This window comes from Diabrotica undecimpunctata, chromosome 9, assembly GCF_040954645.1.
Source record: "Diabrotica undecimpunctata isolate CICGRU chromosome 9, icDiaUnde3, whole genome shotgun sequence".
Taxonomy (NCBI): domain Eukaryota; kingdom Metazoa; phylum Arthropoda; class Insecta; order Coleoptera; family Chrysomelidae; genus Diabrotica; species Diabrotica undecimpunctata.
The window spans coordinates 57,180,845-57,201,269 of record NC_092811.1 but is presented as its reverse complement, the minus strand read 5'-3'; the positions used below and the strand labels follow the sequence as shown (position 1 = coordinate 57,201,269).

Here is a 20,425-nt window from a genome sequence, read left to right as displayed (position 1 = left end):
AGAATCGAAATGAAAATGGAGTGAAATATCAATGATGATATAGAAAGAAAACAATTAATCTGGTTCGGACATGTTAAAAGAATGCCATCGTACAGATGGCCTAGGAGAGTACTGGAATGGATCCCTCCTGAAAGAAGAAAGAGAGGACGACCACGGAAATGTTGGCGCAACGATATTGATGAAGCAATGGCGGCAAGAGACTTAGAAGAGGCAACTGCATATGACAGAAAAAGATGGAAATTGGGGGCAGAGAAGCGGCGACAGCCGTAATAAATCCGTTATATATATATATATATATATATATATATATATATATATATATATATATATATATATATATATATATATATTATAAGCATATATATAACTTATATTATAAGCATCTGGTATTTATAGATCTGGAGAAGGCTTATGATACAGTTCCTTTAAAACTCTTATTTAGTGTTTTGACGAAAACGGACCTTAGTAAAACATATCTAAAAGCAATACTGAACATCTATAAATGTCCTCAAAGCTTTGTAAAAACAGGAAATACTTTCTCAAGGGTATTTACAGTAACGAAAGGCTTGAGACAAGGATGTTGTCTTTCCCAAGAAGCAGTGCACTAGTGGAGACAAAAATGTGCGGGAATGGGGTTGAAGCTTAACAACCATTATCTGACAACGCTGTTCTTTGCAGGTGATCAAGTACTAATTGCAAGTTGTGAAGAAGTTGCAGATTATATGCTTAGAAAGCTCAAAGATGAATACGAAAAATAGGGGATGAGTATGAATATGTCTTAAAACAGAATATATGCGAATAGGCAGTGAAGACGAAGACCCGGATTTGGAAATTAGACAAATGAAAAGGTGCTACGAATACAAATATTTGGGAAGTATTATCTGCAGCAGTAAAGGAACAACGGAACGAGATATAGACTATAGAGTGCAACAAGGCAGGAAGAGTGTTCAAATTCTGAATTCGATACTTTGGTCCAACAAAGCTACTATGAGAACTAAAATGACTATAAAGTAATTGTAGAGCCCATTCTTACATATGGAGCAGAATGTTGGGAAATGACAGTAAAAGGAAAGAAAAAAGTTGACACGGTTGAAATGGACTACCTGAGAAGAGCTTGCCGTATATCAAGAGTAGAACGTATACCTAATTCTGAAATTAGAAGAAAAACAGATAGAGTACATACAACTTCTGAAAGAATAGAAACTAGACAGTTAATATGGTATGGACACGTACAGAGGATGGACGACAACAGATGGCCAAAAAGAGCTATGGAATACAATCCAAGTAATAGAAGGAAACGAGGAAGACCAGCCAAGTCTTGGATACAAGGTGTTATGGAAACCATGAAAGACAGAGAGATACACCTGGAGAGATAGAAAAAGATGGCGATCGAAATGCGGGAAGCGGCAGAAGCTGTAGGATCCCCGCTTATATATATATATATATATATATATATATATATATATATATATATATATATATATATATATATATATATATATATATTATCTTCGGTCCACCATAGCTCTGCTGTGTCGTTGGGATTTTTAACCAAGCGCTTCCTTTGCGGCTGTTTGCACGCTGTCTATTATATTTTTATACACTTCTTCCACGGATACATTTTCGATTATGTCTACTAATTTTTCATTTAGTCTTCGTTGATATAGTGTTCTCGTACTTTCATGTTGTAAGCTGTCCAGGTTGTAATTTGTTGTGTTAACAATTTCTATGTCTTCAGGTGGTTCTTTTGTTGATCTAAACGGAAAAAACTGTGTCCATTACGTGTAATGTATTTTGTTTTGTAATTACGTAATCTATGATCGATTTTAAATTTCTGGTTACTTGGATCCATGTATATGTGTGTATCTTCTTGTGTTTAAAAAATCCGTTTGTTATTTTTAGCTGATGGTTTTCGCAAATTTGAATTAATCTTTCACCATTATCATTTTGGATTATTTCTCCATGCGGACCTACCACTTTGTTTAGCCCAGTCTGGTTATACAAAAATCATCGATTTCACGGCAAAATGTTTCGCAGATATCTGAAGCTTTTAAGACATAGGTGGGGGTTACTATATGACGAATAGATAAAAAGATACTCCTATTTTTACCTTGCGTTTTTTTTAAACAATAATTTATGGTCAGAATTTGGTTTTTTATCTATAAGTTTTTTCCCTTATAATTTAAATAAACAATATTTAAACCATTTTTTTATATCAAAAATATCTTTATTTTCCCGTTTTTTCAATTAAAATTGATAAATAATTTACGGAGATATTTGCAAAAAAAGCAGTTTTTTTGCACTAATTTATAAACTTAATTAATTTATTTATTAACAAAATAAAATGTTATTAATACATTTCAACATTGAGGAACTACCAACCTTTAAATTTATGCGAAATTTCCCCCCGATAGGTCAAATAGTTTAAAAGTTATTCAATTTGTTTATCCCTGGGACTAATTATTTAAACCATTGAACTTGCCCTATGAATGATGCTAGACACATTTAACAAATTTCATAGGATTCTTTAAGACTAATACTATCTCAGAAGTTAAATGAATATTGAGTTTTCGTTGAAATTATTTACAAAATAAACGTTTGAAAAAGGGGTATGTTTTTTACTTATAAACAATTGTAATAACTTCTATATTTTTCAAGCTACAGACTTGTACGTACAACCATTCGATAGCTGGTAAAAAAACTCACATTTAACAAAACAAATAAACCTTTTACGAATAATAGGAACGAAGTTAGCGACAATTTTTTTGTTAATTATATCTCCATTGTTTATAAACATTAACAAGTAAAATTTGCACAAATTTTGAATGAAAATCTAAACTTTATATTGAATTTTATAGCTATAAAATTCATCCAATTTTTCGAAACTTAAAACCTTTCGAAACGAAGTTACTTTCGAACGATCGACATAGGAAAGTGGAGGGGAAACTGTTTTAGCTCCTCGCTGCAAAATTTAATATTATGGTTACGGATTTATCATTCAAAAGCTTCAACAGTTCTGTAGGAATTTCATCAGGTCCATTTGCTTTTCCATTTTTAGCGTTTCTTATTGCGTATTTACTTCTTCTTTCAATATGTCTGGCCCAGTTGCATTGATTATCTGAGTTAAGTTGTTTCTATCGTCTTCAAATAATTCATTCAGGTATTCTGTCCATCTTTTTATTTTATTCTCTAGATCTACAATAAGATTTCCATCTTTGTCTTTAAGTTTACCTATTTGGCATTTCTTTATGCTTCCTGTTATCTCTTTTAATTTTTTGTGCATATTGAACGCATCGTACTTTTTCTCATAGGTTTCCATTTCTTCACATTTTTCTTTAATCCACTCCTCTTTGGCTTCTTTTATTCTCTTTTTTATGTGTTTATTTATTTCTTTGTATTTGTCTGGGTAATTCTTCATCTTTCTTCTTTGTTCCATCAAGTCTAGTATATCTTGTATCATCCACCCTTTATTATTTGTTGTTGTTTTTGTAAGATGTTTCTTTCCTGCTGTTTATATAGCTGTATTTATGTACTTTAATTTTTGGTTAACGTTGTTTGTATCATTAATTTGTTGCTGCACTGAACGGAGGTTTTCACTTATTTCTTCTCCTGTTTCTTGTCGTATATTTTTGTTTCAAAGTTTATTTAAATCTAGTGCCTTTCTGTGTGGTCTTCTAATCTTTTTTGGTCTCGCCTCTATCACAGTAACTACCGGGTTATGATCTGAGCCTATATCAGCTCCTGGGTACGTCTTAGTACATTTAACAGCATTATGATACCTCCTTGCTATCATAATGTAGTCTATTTAATTTCTCACTATTTTTTTTTTGGTATGTTGTGGAGATGTCCATGTATATAACCGTCGAGGAGGTAATTTGAAAAAGGTATTTGTTATTACGAAGTTTTCACTTTGACAAAATTGTTATTTAATTGTTAATGTACGGAAAGACTGACTTAATAAGTGAAGACAAACAACCTGCAACAAAAAGGTTCAAACCTGACAGTGAAGTCGAATAAATAAACCAAATTTTAACTTTTAAACCAATGTATGTAAAGAAAATAAAAAAAGTAAAGTTCAATAAACATTGCAAAATTTAATAAGGCAAGTGATGAAAAAATCGACTTATTTTATCAAAGCAGTAAGACAGATTAGATTAATATTGTGTATTATATTTGCAAGAAAAATAGAATAAAAATCAATATTGTTAATTATAAAAATACAAACAATTATAATTAATATAAGGAATATAATAATATCATGTGTAAAAAATTACCTGAAATTTTATATATTTATAAAATATATAAGTACATATTATTACATCATTGATATAAAATGAAAAAACATGTTGATTTTCCGGGATTTTCCGAGGTTTATGGGGGGTGAAAATTATGTCATCATTATTAATACTGCGACAGAATATTCGAGCAAATTAAAAAAAAGTAAGTATTTAGGGCGAATTTCAAATGGACTCAATTTTTCCGAGTTTTCCCATATTTTCCGGCCAGTGAAAACTATGTAGTTATTCATATTTCGACGAGCTACCCCAGAATAAAAAAAAAGAGGCTTGCAGCTACAAAGGAAGCCAAGATAATGTAAATTTTTCCTACGTGTTGCAATTTGAAGTTCCGATGCCGAAAAAAAAAAACGGAGCTGAAACAGATATCCTCTCCACTTTCCTATGTCGACCTTTCGAAAGTACCGTCGTTTCGAAAAATTAGATAAATTTTATAGCTATAAGTTTCAATATAAAGTTTAGATTTTCATTCAAAATTTGTGCAAATTTTACTTCTTAATGTTTATAAACAATGGAGATATGATTTTTTTAAAAACAGTCACTAACTTCGGTTCTATTGGTCATAGAAGGTTTTTTATTTTTTAATGTGAGCTTTTTTACCGGTTATCCAATGGTTGTACGTACAAGTCTGTATCTTGAAAAATATAGAAGTTATTACAATTGTTTATAAGCAAAAAACATACGCCTTTTTCAAACGTTTATTTTGTAAATAATTTCGATGAACACTCAATATGCATTTAACTTCTCAGATAGTCTAAGTCTTAGAGAATCCTATGAAATTTGCTGAATGTGTCTAGCATCATGCATAGGGCAAGCTCAATAGTTTAAATAATTAGCCTCAGGGATAAACAAATTAAATATCTTATAAAGTATTTGACTGATCGGGGGGAAATTTCGCACAAATCTAAAAGATGGTATTTCCTTGATGTTTAAATGTATTAATACCATTTTATTTTGTTAATAAATAAATTAATAAAATTTATAAATTAGTGCAAAAAAACTGCTTTTTTGCAAATATCTCTGTAAATTATTAATCAATTTTAATTAAAAAAACGGGAGAATAAAGATATTCTTGACATAAAAAAATGACATAAATATTGTTTATTTAAAATATAAGGGAAAAAATTTATAGACAAAAAATCAAATTGTGACCATAAATTATTGCTTAAAAAAAACGCAAGGTAAAACTAGGAGTATCTTTTTATCTATTCATCATCTAGTATCCCCTACCTATGTCTTAAAAGCTTCAGATATCTGCGAAACATTTTTCCACCTTTTTTTTAACCAGACTGGTCTAGTTGTTTACTTTCTGCCCGACTCTACTATTCAGATCTCCTGCTATGATTACTTCTCTAGTACTTCCAATTTTACGTCATTGATTTTCTCAAAGAATTCGTCTTTAACAGCATAAGGTTCATCAATCAGAGATCGCATATATACCAAGAATTACAGGTTTTTGGTTGATTGTCATGTCGATTCTTATGATATTTTCATAACGTCTGTTATTTTGCGTTGATGTTTTTTATGTATCATTACGGATACACCTCTTTTTGCTCGCTGATGTTTCTCAACCCCACTTGTACATTCCAAGTGTCAATGTTCATTGTCCATTTAGGTAGCTGTTGTCGTTGTCTGTTGGATCCATCCGAAGTTCTGAGGCAACTTTTAGGCTTTTTGGTAAATGCGGTTTTTATAAGTGACAGGGAGCCAACCCGACGTCTCAACCCCCCAACTTGGAGGACCAGGTAATTTTTGTTTAAGGTATTCTTCCTTTAAACTAGTTGTCTTTCAGGACTCAGGAGACCACTCTTCCCCAACTTGATGTTTTATTTCGCGGCAGGTTTTCTCCTGGGGTATATTTAGGTGTGAGTGCGTGTCTGGTTTTGACGTTCTGGACGCAGTTTGATAGGTTGTACGACCTATAAATTCCCCGCTTCCCCAACGCCCAGATTCTGCTCCTATTAGTCGCTTTTTACGATCAAGTCAGGAGATACTGTGGGTGAATTCTATTTGAGTGGCCCGCATCCCACACGGGGTTATCTAGTTTAAATAATATTTAAACACTTATACCTGTATAAATCTCACTTTCTTTTAAATAAATCTTTAGATATACAATACAAGAAATTTTCTTCAACTGAACCACAAACCACAGAATATACCAACCAAAAAAAAAAGAAGGAAGACTACACCTACCAATCTTACCCTAATCTAATAGGTTGCGACAAAAATGTCAATAGAAAGAATGAATTATATCAGCAGTTGTTAATGTTTAAAAATGTGCCGGTAACGCAAAAAAGCCTCATTGCAGTTGATATAGTACCTTAGGAAGAATATTGGTACCGGTAACATTGTATATTATATATAACCTTTATCAAGCACCACTTTAAAATGGCTTTAAAAAAATAAGTTATTTATATAAGCCGTCTCTAAATGTTCAGTATAATCAAATATTGATATTTATATATCTGAAACATTATCCTGCAACAAATTACAGAATGTAACCATATGGTAACAAGGTCTGCAAAATAAACTTCAAAAATTACTAAGCTTTTTATTATTACAACTATATGGTGACAAGAAAACAAAACAGTTTACAATTTTTTATTTTGATGAAAGGCTTTGAAACAGTTTTTCTCCTCGGTGAGACACTAGACACAGCCTTGCATAACATTTTTCACACTTTAGACGACACGTTCCTTTGATGCAATACCTACATCTTCCTTTTGTGGTATGTATTGGCCAATGTGCATAAGAATCCAATCTTGCTAAATCATTTGGTCGTTCAACTACTGGACATCTTATTTTTGGAAAACCAGCCTGGCACAAACTTGGTCTTCCCCTTCTGGAACCTTTTCCAACTTGGCATAATGCTTTTGCAAGTTCCAATCTAAATTTCTTCAGAGGCGTGAACTTTATGTTCAAAGCTTTACAGTCTATTCTGTACAACAACCATTTGTCACACATATGTCAAGAATATAGGCAAAAATTGCAAAGTACCATCTTTCAGCTTTGTGTGGAGATTAGTAAAAACCCATTAATGCATTAGCCGTATCTACGCCTCCCATATGTTTATTGTACTGTTTTACAATAGAAGGGCAGGCAACATCTATTTTTGTTTTTGAAATTTTACTTTATCTTTTTACTGCGTCTACTGGGTCTATTCCATGCAATGTACTTCCTAACAATACAACTTTGTTGTACGACTATAATGCCTTTGTCTTTATCCGCCTTGTAATCATACTTTCATCTTCCTGCTATTTTCAAGACTATCTGTTTCTAATGGACATCCACCAACTCTGTTACTTCGTAATGTTCTCAAGCTGTAGATACCCATTTTTTCTTTTAACTAAATACAAAGTGGTAAGCCTGCAAAATAATTGTCGAAAAAAACTGTTGACTTACTATAATCTATTTCTAATGAGTGTAGAGTAATAAAATCTCATGAAGTATTCAAAAGCGCTACAGGGTAATCCGTCAATAATCCGTCAATAAATTCCGTCCGCATTGCAAAATTCTGTCGTTTCATAAAGAGCAGGTAGGTATCACCCTGTTTTAAGGGATTAGTCCATTGTTATCGACAGATAAACACTGAGCCAGAGGCGCGCTAGTGGGTTAATTGACAAAAGAATATGCATTCTTAAAAATCATATTAAAGGAAATAAAAATGTAATACAGCAGAACAGTGTTATTAAAAAAATATAAAATGTAACAATAAAATATATACGAACCGAAATCGGGAAATACTCACAAACACACACGAATGAACTTTACATATTGAAACACTTGTGGGGAGTTCAATGTGGGAGATCAATTTATTCACAAAAACTACAAAAACTTTACTGGATACGTTATTACAATTCTACATCACTATAGTCTTCATCCGAAGAACTGTCATCATCCCCTGGTGTTATAATTATAGGGTCAACCACCTGATCGACCAAGTTGTCCAGTTCCCACATTTTATCTTCCTCTTTTAAAACATGCTGGATTGCTTTTTGCCAGTTTTCTGATGTGATTTCCATAATGGCTTGATCAAACAATACCTTGACATCTTTCATTTTAAATGTGGTATTGTGCCTTGCAACATATCCTTTAACTTGTGCCCATATAAGTTCTATGGGATTTAATTCGCAATGATATGGCGGTAGGCGTAGCACAGTTACTTTATACTTTTCTGCTACATCTTCTACGGCATATTTTATGAAGCGAGATTTATGTTGTTTTACTACGGCTAGTAGTTCCTTCTTTATTGAATTCGTCTCAAACTGAATACCTTTATTTGACAGCCAGTTAATAATTTCTTGCTTTATCCAAGCTGAAGTTGGTACCTTCTCTATGCGCCTTGAATGGTAGCTTGCATTATCCATAACCACGACCGAATCAGCTGGAAGAAATTTTAACATTTCCCCGAAGTAGTCTTCGAAGACATCCGAATTCATGTCCTCATGATAATCTCCCGTCCGACACGACTCAAAGCTTAACAAACCTTCTTTTAAAAATCCTTCTTCGCTTCCAATGTGAGCAATTATAAGCCTCTTCCCTTTTCCCGAAGGCACTTTAATACCCGTCGAAAGGCCTTCTATGAAAGCTTGGCGAGCACTTGTTACATTTTTATCTTGCCACATTTTTTGGACTATATAACCTTCGTTTATCCACGTCTCATCAAGATAAAAAATTTTCTTGTGCTCTCTGCGGTACTGTTTTATAGTTCTCAAATATTTTCGTCTCCAGCAAATGATTTCATCACTTTCCAGTAATAGTGCCTTTCGATTGTGCTTTTCCCAGGAAAAATTCATACTTTTTAAAGTTTTCCATAAAAGTTTTCTGGATATCAAAGGAATATCGTCATCTTGGCTTATCTCCATTAGTATTTTGTCAAGGGTGGGTATTTCCTTTTTAAAATAAAACGAATGAACTTTTCTTCGAATGTCACGTTTGGTGTCTTCACCTAAGATTTTTATTGGTCTTCCTGATTTTCTCTTGCATGGACTTAACTGGCCTGATATCTTTCTTTCTCGCAATAATTTAAAAATCGTGGACTGTCCAATTCCAGTCATTCGGGCACATCGCTCAACACTTTCTTGCACAGACAAACTAGGGTGATCGTGTTTTATGCAATCATATACATTTAAAATTATAACTTTTTCACTAACAGATAGCGGAGAATTTTTTACACCTCTTTTCTTTGGAGTAAATGTCGCCATTTTATAACTTTTTCACTATTTCTATATCACAATATTACTGTACGTTTAATTGGTGTAGTAACAATTACTAACTCGAATGTCGAATGATAATAATAAAATAAAAGAGGGATTATAATGAAAGTGTAAGTAAAACCTCATTACGCGTTATTAGTCTTCATGTTGATTTATTTTAGTTCTTAGTAATATTAGGAGGTGCGTCATACCCTTATCAGTTTCTTCTAATGCTTTTATTCATTCAGTAAGGAAGTGAATTTGTTTTTATAAATAAAAATGTAATTAGCTTTAATGACCATATAATGGAATACGAGTTTGAAGAATAAGTTAATCGAAAAATTAAATAAAATTGGTTATCACAAAATATCCAAAATATGATATTTTGAGGTACATCAATTTTTGACGACGAAGTTGACATCCGTCCATTTGCCTACGCCCATGACGACACCGAAATTCAGGCAAATTTTATGATACTTCATGATTTATTACTCTACACTCATTTGAAACCAATTATAGGAATGTGTACTGATTTTGATAAAGCTATAACAATTGCTGCACCCACACCTAGTTCTATCTCCTCCTTCCCTAGTTCATTATGGGTGCCGTTTAATTCTTCTAATGTGCTTGAACCGTAATATGGAATAAAATCCACAATATAACCAGACACCCCTGATAGGTTAAAAAATTTGTATCCCCATTTGTGCGGCTTGCTTTTGATACTGACGTAAATTTCCAGCTCGTGTTCATTTGTACGCTACTATAGTTTCGTCAATGGAGTATTCATTTTCAGTGTGAAACTTTTTAAAATTTTCTCTAACTTTATCTAAAAGCGGACGTATTTTGAAAAACCTATCTGTTGTAGTTTGTGTTATATGTTCATTATTATTAAAATGAATAAATCTTCTCAGAAATGTGATGGGCATCAGGCTTGCAACTTGTTCGATACGTGTTCCACTGGCCCAATAATCTCCATAGGAAGGAAGATCTATTATACCCATCATGAACAAAATTGACAAGAAAATCTGTCATCTCATTAGGATCAGTACCAATGCTTGTGCCTTTTATTTGAGTACTATACAAATTTGTCTACTCAATGATGTAGTCTAAAATATCTAGTGAGAGCAGTTTGGTAAAATACTCCAATGGTGGAAGTAGTTCCTCATTTATTTTAGGAGCAAACTTAGTGTCTCTTTCATTTTGGGGTAAGTCGCTTTTCGTCCAGTTGAATGTTATTCCTGACTTTTTTCTTTTTCTAGGAGGTTGATCAGCATCTTCAGGGTCGTTTATTATATGTTCTAAAACAAAAATTGGAATAAGAGCTCCTAATTATATAGTAGCTCCTAAAGTTTTATGTATATTTTACCTGTAGTTTGTGTCCTTATTTGATGAACTTGCTTAGCTGGCATTAAATTCTCAGAGGAATCTGAGTGCTCAGAGTCACTTGACACTATTATATCTGAATCATCATCTAAAATTATTTAATTAAATAGTATTATTTGAAATAAAATAATATAAAGTTTGTTACCAATAAATGTTCTAACTCGACAATTTTGTTTTCGAAGGTTTTTTACGACTATATTTTCTTCATCCCCGTATCGGAGCTATCAGAAACTTGAGGAGGAGGAGGTATTTTACCCTTCAAATTTCCGTAGAAACTACATGAAGGAATCTCATTGAATCCATCCATAATAGCAAAATGCTGAAAACAACAAACTTTTATTGATACTTGTTACCATATGGTTACCAATGTTTTTTTATAAAGTTATTTTATCAATTATCACCTTATATGTAATATCAAATAATCAAGAAACCATGATTATTCGTTTTGCATAGAAATATATTTTTACTTACCAAAAAAATTCTTAATAGTATGCACATACACAGCTAACCTAACAACTGACGGAAGAACGCGCGAAATCTACAAACACGTGAAAAATGGGTCGCAACATTAATCATTGGTTGACGTTCTCCCACCGCAAATGACCGATACCATATGCCTTCACTGAACAGCAAGCCTTGTAAAGCGGAGTTTGATTAAAATATGCATTTGATTCAACGTAACCGTATGGTTCCATTATCCAGTAAAAGTTATTGAAATATTTTTGAATGTGCCCGATAAAGGGTTAAGTAGGTGCTTACTTAGTTTTATTAGGAATACAATAAATAGTACTTACCATTATATTTATTATAACACTGATTTTAATGTGAAAAATACGTAGTTCTGACAAGTTTTCAATTATCTTAACACAGTTTTTCACTACGAAAACACATTTCTTGCGTCGTGCACGTAGGTATGAAGAACTGTCAAATCTCCGTTATGTGTTATTTCAAACACATAACCGATCTTCTTATAACGACTGTAACACATAAAAGATAAGCAAGTGCAAGTTCTAGGTCGAATTTCAAAAAACGGATAATATCAATCGATATTGTCCGAAACGGATAATATCAAATCAAAAAAAAATTGCTCAGCTAAAGTTTCAAAAATAATTTCTTCTTCTTGTAGTTCTTCCTGATCTTGATCTTCCATTTGTTTTTGTTCATACATTTTAAAGGATGTCATGGACTTTATCATTTCATCTGTAGGTTTGAAACTTGCACGTCCAGTGTCCAAATTAATAGGCTGAGATGAGTGCATAATTCCATTTAATGTTTCGGTAATGATTTTATTTCTGACTTTAGTTTTTATTAAATTAACTTTGGAAAAAATTCGTTCGTTGCTTGGACTAGACTGAGGCAATGATAACACACACAAAGCAAATTCACTTAAGTCTTTAAACAGATAACTACCCTCGAAATTTGTGATCTTACCTAACTTGCAATAAAATAAATTAAGATCCTCTTCAAGTGGCTGTTCTTCTAAATGTTGTAGAGTTCTCCACTGATCATAGATTTTCTGCATTTTATCAAAGTCTTGTTGTGAATCACAAACACGTGGTAACAATTCCATCAATGGAAAAAGTGTGTTAACGTGTTTAATACTACATTTTTCTAACAAACTTAGTTTACTAAGAATAGGATCTGCAAAGTCATACCTCTTTTTAATTTCTAAACAAGAATTAATTAAAAAGCATCTGCATCTCTCACAAAATTCTTGCTTATATAATTTTCTAAATCATTAGTATTTCTAAGAACAATTAATAAATCTTTATAGGTATTCACCATTTGCGTATGCAATTTCATTATAACGACTATTCTTTTCACTACAGACAACAAAGAAAGCAATCTGGTTTGTCCTTGTGGCAATATTTGGTGAGGATATACATTACAAAAGACCTGAAACCCGTTAACACTTTCACTGCTAACTTAAAATTGCGACATTTGCCAGGATCGGTAATGTTTTTTGGTTGTTGTGATTAGGGGTTAACGTCAGAATTCCATTTTTGTGTGTGACACAAAAAACTTGATGACGCTTACGTGTTTTTGACGCGTGACTCCGATCGGCGTCATGCGCACCTTGTTAAAAATTCCTTGCTTATTGCTCAGCGACGCCGATCGTCTTCTTCTTTATCAACCATTTTCCATCCACTCCTGAATGTAGGTCTCTCCCAATTGCTTCCATCTTTCTCTATCTTGCGCCAATCTAATCCACTGTTTGCCTGCCACTGTTCTTATGTCATCTACCCATCTTTTTTGAGGTCTTCCCGTGCTTCTTGTTGTCGTCCTTGGTCTCCATTCTAGAATTCTCCGTGTCCACCTGTTGTCATTATATCATTCTTCCACAATATCTCTAATCTTCGTTCTACGTCTTATCTCGGTGTTTCTAATCTTGTCTCTTAGTGATATTCCAAGCATGATTCGTTCCATTGCTCTTTGCGTTGTTTCTAATTTTTTAGCAGATTTTTTGGTAAGGGCTACTGTCTCCAAGCCGTAAGTACAAACTGGTAGTATGCATGTGTTATACACCTTTTTCTTTAAGTTTACAGGAATGGAGGTGTTTTTCAAGATATATGCTAATTTGCCGAAAGCCCCCCTTGCCAGTTGTGTTCTTCTTTTAATTTCAGCATCTTGATTTGGTTTTCCTAGTTTGATAACATGACCTAGATATACATAATGTTCAACATTTTCTATGGTATGATTTTGTATTGTTATATTTGTCTGGTCTCGGCTCAGTATTTTTGTTTTGCTGTAGTTCATTTTTAAGCCTACCGCTCCTGAAACTGCATTTAATTGTTGTAACATATCATTTAGTTCTTGGATATTATCGGCTATTAAAACTATGTCATCTGCGAATCGCAAGTGGTTTAAGTATGATCCGTCGACGTTGATACCCTTATTGTTCCATTCTAGTTTCTTAATAATGTCTTCTAGAGCAAGGGTAAATAGTTTGGGAGAGATGGTGTCTCCTTGTCTTACTCCCCGTTGTAGTCTTATGGGATTAGTTTTTGTGCTTTCGTCCAGCTTTATCTGCATGGTGGCATTTTCATATATGTTTTTAATTATGTTAGTGTATCTTGAATCTATACGTGCATTTTCTAGAGATTCAAGCACTGCCCATAATTCGATGGAATCGAATGCTTTATGGAAATCGACGAACGCCATATGAATTGGAACATTATACTCTGTGCATTTTTCTATCAGTGTTCTTACGGTGTGCAAGTGGTCTATGGTACTAAAATGTTTTCTGAATAGAGCCTGCTCGATAGGTTGATAGAAATCGAGCTTATGTGTTAGGCGGTTGGTTATGATTTTAGTTAGTAATTTATACAGATGTGAGAGCAAGGATATTGGTCGGTAATTCTCGATGTTTGCTTTGTCTCCTTTCTTGAATAGTAAAATGACTTCGGAGTTGTACCATTCTTGAGGAATCTTTCCTTCATCAATTACTTTATTAAATAAAATATTTAATACCTGTTCTATTTTTCTTCCACCGATTTTCAGCATTTCGACTGTAATTTTATCCTCTCCCGTACATTTATTCGTTTTTAGTTGATTTAGGGCCATTCTTATTTCATAGTCGGTTATGTCCGGTATTTCTTCTGAGCCGGTGTTAATTATTGTTCGTTCAGTACGTCGTTGTTGTGGTTGTGTATTTGCCGAGTATAATTTAGTGTAGAATTTTTCAATGGCCTCGCTTATTTCCTTTCTGTCTCGGACGGTGACGTTTTTCTCATTTTTTATTTCTATGATTTTTCTTGTGCCGTTTGAGTTTTTTGCTTTGAGTACTTTCATATTGCAGTTATCTTGTATTATATTTTTTATTAGATTGTTAGTATAGTTTCTATGATCGTTCCTAATTTCTTTCTTCACGTTTTTGTTTAAACTTTTGAAGCTGTCCGAAGTTCGATCTGTTCTGTTTCGTCTTTCTTTTAGTAATTTAATTGTATTAGGTTGAAGTTTAGATGTTTTGGCTGTTTTCGTGTTTGAGCATATTTTCTTAACCGATGTTGTTACAGTTACTTTTATTTTATTGGCTAGTCCGTTTATATCCATTTGTCTCAGTGTCTCTACTGATTTTAGTCTTGTGCTTAGCTCTTTTTGATATTCCGTTTGTTTTTGAAATAGCACATCGGTGGTTGGGTATCGTTCTCGTTTAATAAGTTTGTTTCGTTCTATTCTCGTCTGTATTTTAATATTCGCTCTAACCAATCTATGGTCACTTCCGGTATAGAATTTGTTTAGTACTGTCACGTCGGTGCATATGTTTTTGTTATTGGAGAGTATATAGTCTATTATATTCTTATTCGTTCTTAGTTTTCTTGTCTGGGCTGATCCATGTCCATTTACGTTGTTTAGATTTTTTAAAGAAAGTGTTGAGACAAAATAAATTTTCGTTGTTTAAGTAGTTGTACAACATCTCACCCCTTTCGTTCCTGTTGTCCAGCCCAAAGCGACCGATATATTGTGTGTCGCCCTCTTCTTTTGTTCCAATTTTTGCATTAAAATCACCTGTGATTATTACGAAGTGTGAGTTTTCTTGGTTCCTTGCTGTTGTCAGATCCTCGTAAAATGATTCAGCTTCCTCGTCTGTTGAGTTTCCTGTCCGTGCATATCCATGTATTATCTGTAAGCTGTATCTGCTGTTCAAAGCGATGACAAGATATATGACTCTGTTTGATACTGCACAGAACTTCGTTACTTTATAGGGAGCTCGTTTGTTTATCAGGAACGCTACACCGCCTATGTGATGATTTTCTACGGAGTTTTTCTGGTATAGGTGGTGACCAGATTTTAAGATGGTACATACTTCTCCTGGTAAGCGAGTTTCACACAGTCCAATTATATCCCATTTGATATTTGAGAGCCTTTGTTCTAGTTCGTCAAGGTGTTCTTGGGTCCTCATAGTTCTTATATTGTAAGTGGCTATACGAAGCAATGATGGGTAGTTTTTCTTATTTGATTCAGTCGAATATTTGCCTCCCCCAGAATCCATGAGGCTGACTGATTGTTCAGTGTGAGATTCTGAGTGTTTAACTCTACTCACCTGGGGTAATTTCGTATTGATACTCGACATCTTCAACTTGGGAGGTTTTAGCATATTTAAAACGCCACGCTTGCCGAGCGGGTTGGCGAGTGATTCTATACAATCCCTAAAATCAGGGGATTGCCACTTCCGCCATCCACGCCGTACCGAAGGTATTCTTCTCCGCCGTGTCTGCCGTTGTGGACTTCATCCGTGACCCTGGATAAGGGACCCTAAGCAGGTACTAGTTTCCCTGGTCAGGAAACCCTTGAAATCTGCGGAGGGCAGGGATTGATTCATTTTCCCTGATAGGACTATCCAGAGGAGTTCCTACCCGCTACCGCCGATCGTAGTCACATATATTTTAGCATCTTTCAAGAGAAATACAGGTACTAAGTGCTAAGTATGGGATATACCTACCTGTCCGCTGTTAGATGAAGATATAAAAGGCAACAGCATGAACAAAATATTTTTATTATAAAAACAAATACAATATCTCTCCTACAAACTGAAATAATATTATTCGCGTCACCAAAAAAGTATAAAACAGAAACAAAACTAACTAATTTCAAATACTATAAACAAAGTAACAAAATCTATTACTCCGCATGGTCATTGTCGAAACATTCTACACAGAATCCTGGGTGATTAATAAAATGAAGCTATGGATACGAAATTGGATCGATAGAAGAGATAAACTAGGAGATACCAATTGTCTTCTAAAAGAAATTAGCATTGAAAGACCCCAAAAAATACTTTGATATTTTTAGAATTTCTGAAAGTTCTGTAAATTTTCTAATAATGAAAAAACACTCTCGAATACATCGGACTCTTTTAAGAAGTGAGATTCCTACAAAAACAAAATTACAAACAGTTCTATACTTTCTTAATATTCCACAATCATTTATGTTTTAAATATTTGTAAACGAATTTCAGTTTTTAATTTTAGTTAGAAACAAACATTTTGCAGCATCTAATGAGCTCGACTAATTTAACTGGTTCGGACTTGTTTGCATACAATTACTTAAATCCCTAACGTACTTTAGTATAAGGTTTTTCTCATTGTAAAGTATTTCGGGTAGTCTAAATGAAGTATGTCCAAAAATGAGTTCGTACGGTGTAAATCTATGGGCTTTGATTTTTGTGTTATTGTAGCAAATAACTGTATAAGGTAGAACATTGAACAGATGTTCATCGGGATTTTCAGCTTGATTAGCTCTTATCATTTCGCTTAGGGTTGCGTGAAATCTTTCGATAGAACTGTAAGATTGTGGATGGCCCACACTTGAGAAGGTTAATTTTATGCCATAAAATTCACAAAGATCTTTCATCAAAACATTGTCGAATTCATAGTGTATGCGTGACGGTGTACCATAATGTTGGAAAAAGACAATTAAATTATTGACGACTGATTTAGCTGTTTTGTCTTCAAGGGGATTATACTTTTCTTTTATTCTTCGTATAGTCTAATTTATACCCCGATAGAGATTGCTTTTACCATGGTGATAATGATCTAGTATTTGGGGTATTTCATCCTGTTCCGTAGTTTTAATGACATCTTGATATATTCTCACTTTTATTTCTTTATCGGCAAGGATAAATGAAAATATTTCTAGAATTGGTAATTCGAGTTGATTTTCGATATAATAGATTTGCGATAGGTTAAACTCATTTTGTGCGACATAAACGATATAGAATTGATGTTGTACTACTGTAACGATAAGATTACTTTATCGTTACTTAGAGATATAAAATAACTTAATTTGGGTAAAAGATATGTTTATCAATTGGTCAAACTGCTTACCTGTCGTTTCCGCTTAGCTTGGAACTGACAGAAGTCAACCAGAACCAGCTAAAAGTTTTTAAAGAGGCACTAAATGATGCCAGGTCTCATGCAAAAGCATGAGATCTCATGTTTTCCAAGCAAATCTCATGCTCTCATGATTTTATTGCAAAATCTCATGCTTTTCAACTTATAGACATAGTGATAAAAATAAGGTATATTAAACATTATTTGTAAACTACAGATAATAAAGTGAGCATAAACAAATTTTGCTTATGTCACAAAAACTATGTCACTAAATTTCAACCCAGTAACAAGGAATGTATAATGCATGAGAATGAATAAACACTTTTATCACGAAACTGTAACCCAGCATTTCACAACATCGTCGATCGTGCTTAATGGTATAAATAAATGGCATGGTCGCGCTTTGAATGTGTGGTAATTTGATTATTTCTGTCGGGTATTCCCCGAAAACGATAATAGGTATCTTTAGTTTGTAAGATATAATGCCTGGTTGCACCAACAGATCTTAAGCTCCAGCTTAGCCCAGCTCCGCTTATAGCTAGGGCCGCCTTAACTCTCATTTACGTTGCACCATAATTTTCGATTCTTATCTAAGTACGTCTTAACTAAGATGAAATTTAAGATGCAATTCACGTGGCAACCATGTAACTTGTCAATTGTAAATTATTAAGTGACGTTTTTAGGTTTATTTTGTCCCGCGCAATTTTCGTTTCAGTATCTACAAACTTTCAATTTAATTTAATTTTAAAAATGGCCAAAAAGAGAATTAATTATACTCCGGACGAAAAAAATTTACTTGTTCACCTAGTACAGGTAAACAAACACATAATAGAAAATAAAACCACTAATGCTGTGAGCAATAGGGAAAAGGATGAAGCGTGGAATCATATCACAATGCAATTTAACGAAAAGGTAAGTTTTAATATATGATTTGATATGTAATAAGTGTGTTTACTAAACAACTTATTTAATATATTTCCCATTTATTCTAAACTCATTTGACCTAACGGAATTATCACTAAAAATAAAAGTCGATTCTAATAGAAGGTAGCCTTGAGAAAATTTTATGTTAAATTTGCATCATATATTAATTGTAATATGAAATAATAGTGTAACTCGATAATTGTATTGTAATGTATTTTTAGCTAAGAAATGTTCACCGAGATGAATCTTCCTTAAGGAAGCAGTGGTCAAATATTAAGCAGGACCTAAGAAAGAAGGCTGCAGAATCACGACGGCAGTTATATAAGACGGGAGGGGGACCTCCAGCTCCAGAGACAAAAGATATGGATGAGACAATTATTTTAGAAGTGGTGAATACTAAAACAATATCTGGTCTCGACAATGAGAACGACTGTGACGTTTTGTCTCAATATATGTACAAGTTTATTATCAATAATAAAAGTAATTATTAAATCATGTTAAAAATAGTATAATAAAGTAGTGTAAAAAAATTACAGCATCTACAAACACATATATGACAAATGACAATCACCCACAATACAACCAAAACCATAATATAAGTGATGTGGAAGAACATGTGGTAGAAGAACGCAGTGTAGAAGACAGCAATATTCAGAAGAGAAGGGCAAACCGGCAGTGGGTTCAAAAAAGGAGGCCAGTAAAAAGGAATTCTGCTGTAGAAGATGCTAAAGTTGAAGTTTTAAAATACAGGCAGAAATGTTGAGAGAAGAAATGTTGAATAAGCGAAAACTATTTCAACTAGAATATGAACATAAAGAAAAAATGTTTAAGTTAGAAAGACAAGTCGCAGAAAAGAAATTAAAACAGTCTTAAGATTATTTGATGTTCATATGCTAATTTAAATAAGTATATTTTTTGAATGCTGTGTCATACGTTAATAACAAAAAGTCATTAAGTATACATTACAGTAATTGACCACCTATCTCAATCAACCAATAGCATAATCTATATTATATAGGTTTTGCTATATTATATGGCTGATTATGGCGGTTGTTAACCTTTTCTTGCAAAAATGCAACAAACTTTTAACAGTGGCAAAGCTGTCATTTACTGAAATGTGTACATAATGAGTTTTTCTTTATGATGATAAACTATGATATCAGACGATATTATAGTTTTTTTTCTGAATTTAAATATGAATTATATCTTAAGTAGTAACTCTTCTTGTTTTATTTATTTAAGAGTAACAGATACAGGTAAAAATAAAAAAATGATTAAATTTTATTAATAAATATATACATTAACCTTTCCGGAACCGTGCTATAAAAACTTAGGTTGCAGGCCGTGCGGGGTAACTATGGTACCCCACTAAAATACTTTAATAATTCATTTAAATTATACATTATTGTTTGGAAAGTTATATAATAAAGCGCTAGTCACTGAAATAATTTGTTTTTATTATTAAAAAGATGTACATTTTTTTTATTTTACCTGTAATTACAATAATATGATCTTATTTATCATTTTTACAGTCAGGGCAAAAAAATGTTTTAGTTTCTTCTCGATGTATGTTGTATATGGGTTTTCTGCATGTACTACATGATATTTTAGTCTTTCTGTCCCGTGTTCTGGCACAAAAGCTGCATCTTCGATTTGTATATTGTTGAATGTATCTGGCAGGGGTTTCTGACACAGTGGCATTGCTATTAGAGAGAAATAAATCTATTGCACTTTTTACAGTTTTGTGAAAATTTTTATTATTCTGTTTCCGGTGTAGAATGTTTTGGAGTGAAAG

The 20,425-nt window shown here is 33.1% G+C and overlaps 1 protein-coding gene across 1 annotated transcript; it reads left to right on the top strand.

Moving 5' to 3' along the window:
- Nucleotides 1-18,222: 18,222 nt before the first annotated feature.
- On the top strand, nt 18,223-19,194 carry LOC140449582 (uncharacterized). Its single transcript, XM_072542796.1, has 2 exons — nt 18,223-18,618; nt 18,852-19,194. The coding sequence occupies exons 1-2, from the start codon at nt 18,457-18,459 to the stop codon at nt 19,119-19,121; spliced, it is 432 nt and encodes a 143-aa protein (XP_072398897.1). The 5' UTR covers nt 18,223-18,456; the 3' UTR covers nt 19,122-19,194.
- Nucleotides 19,195-20,425: the final 1,231 nt, after the last annotated feature.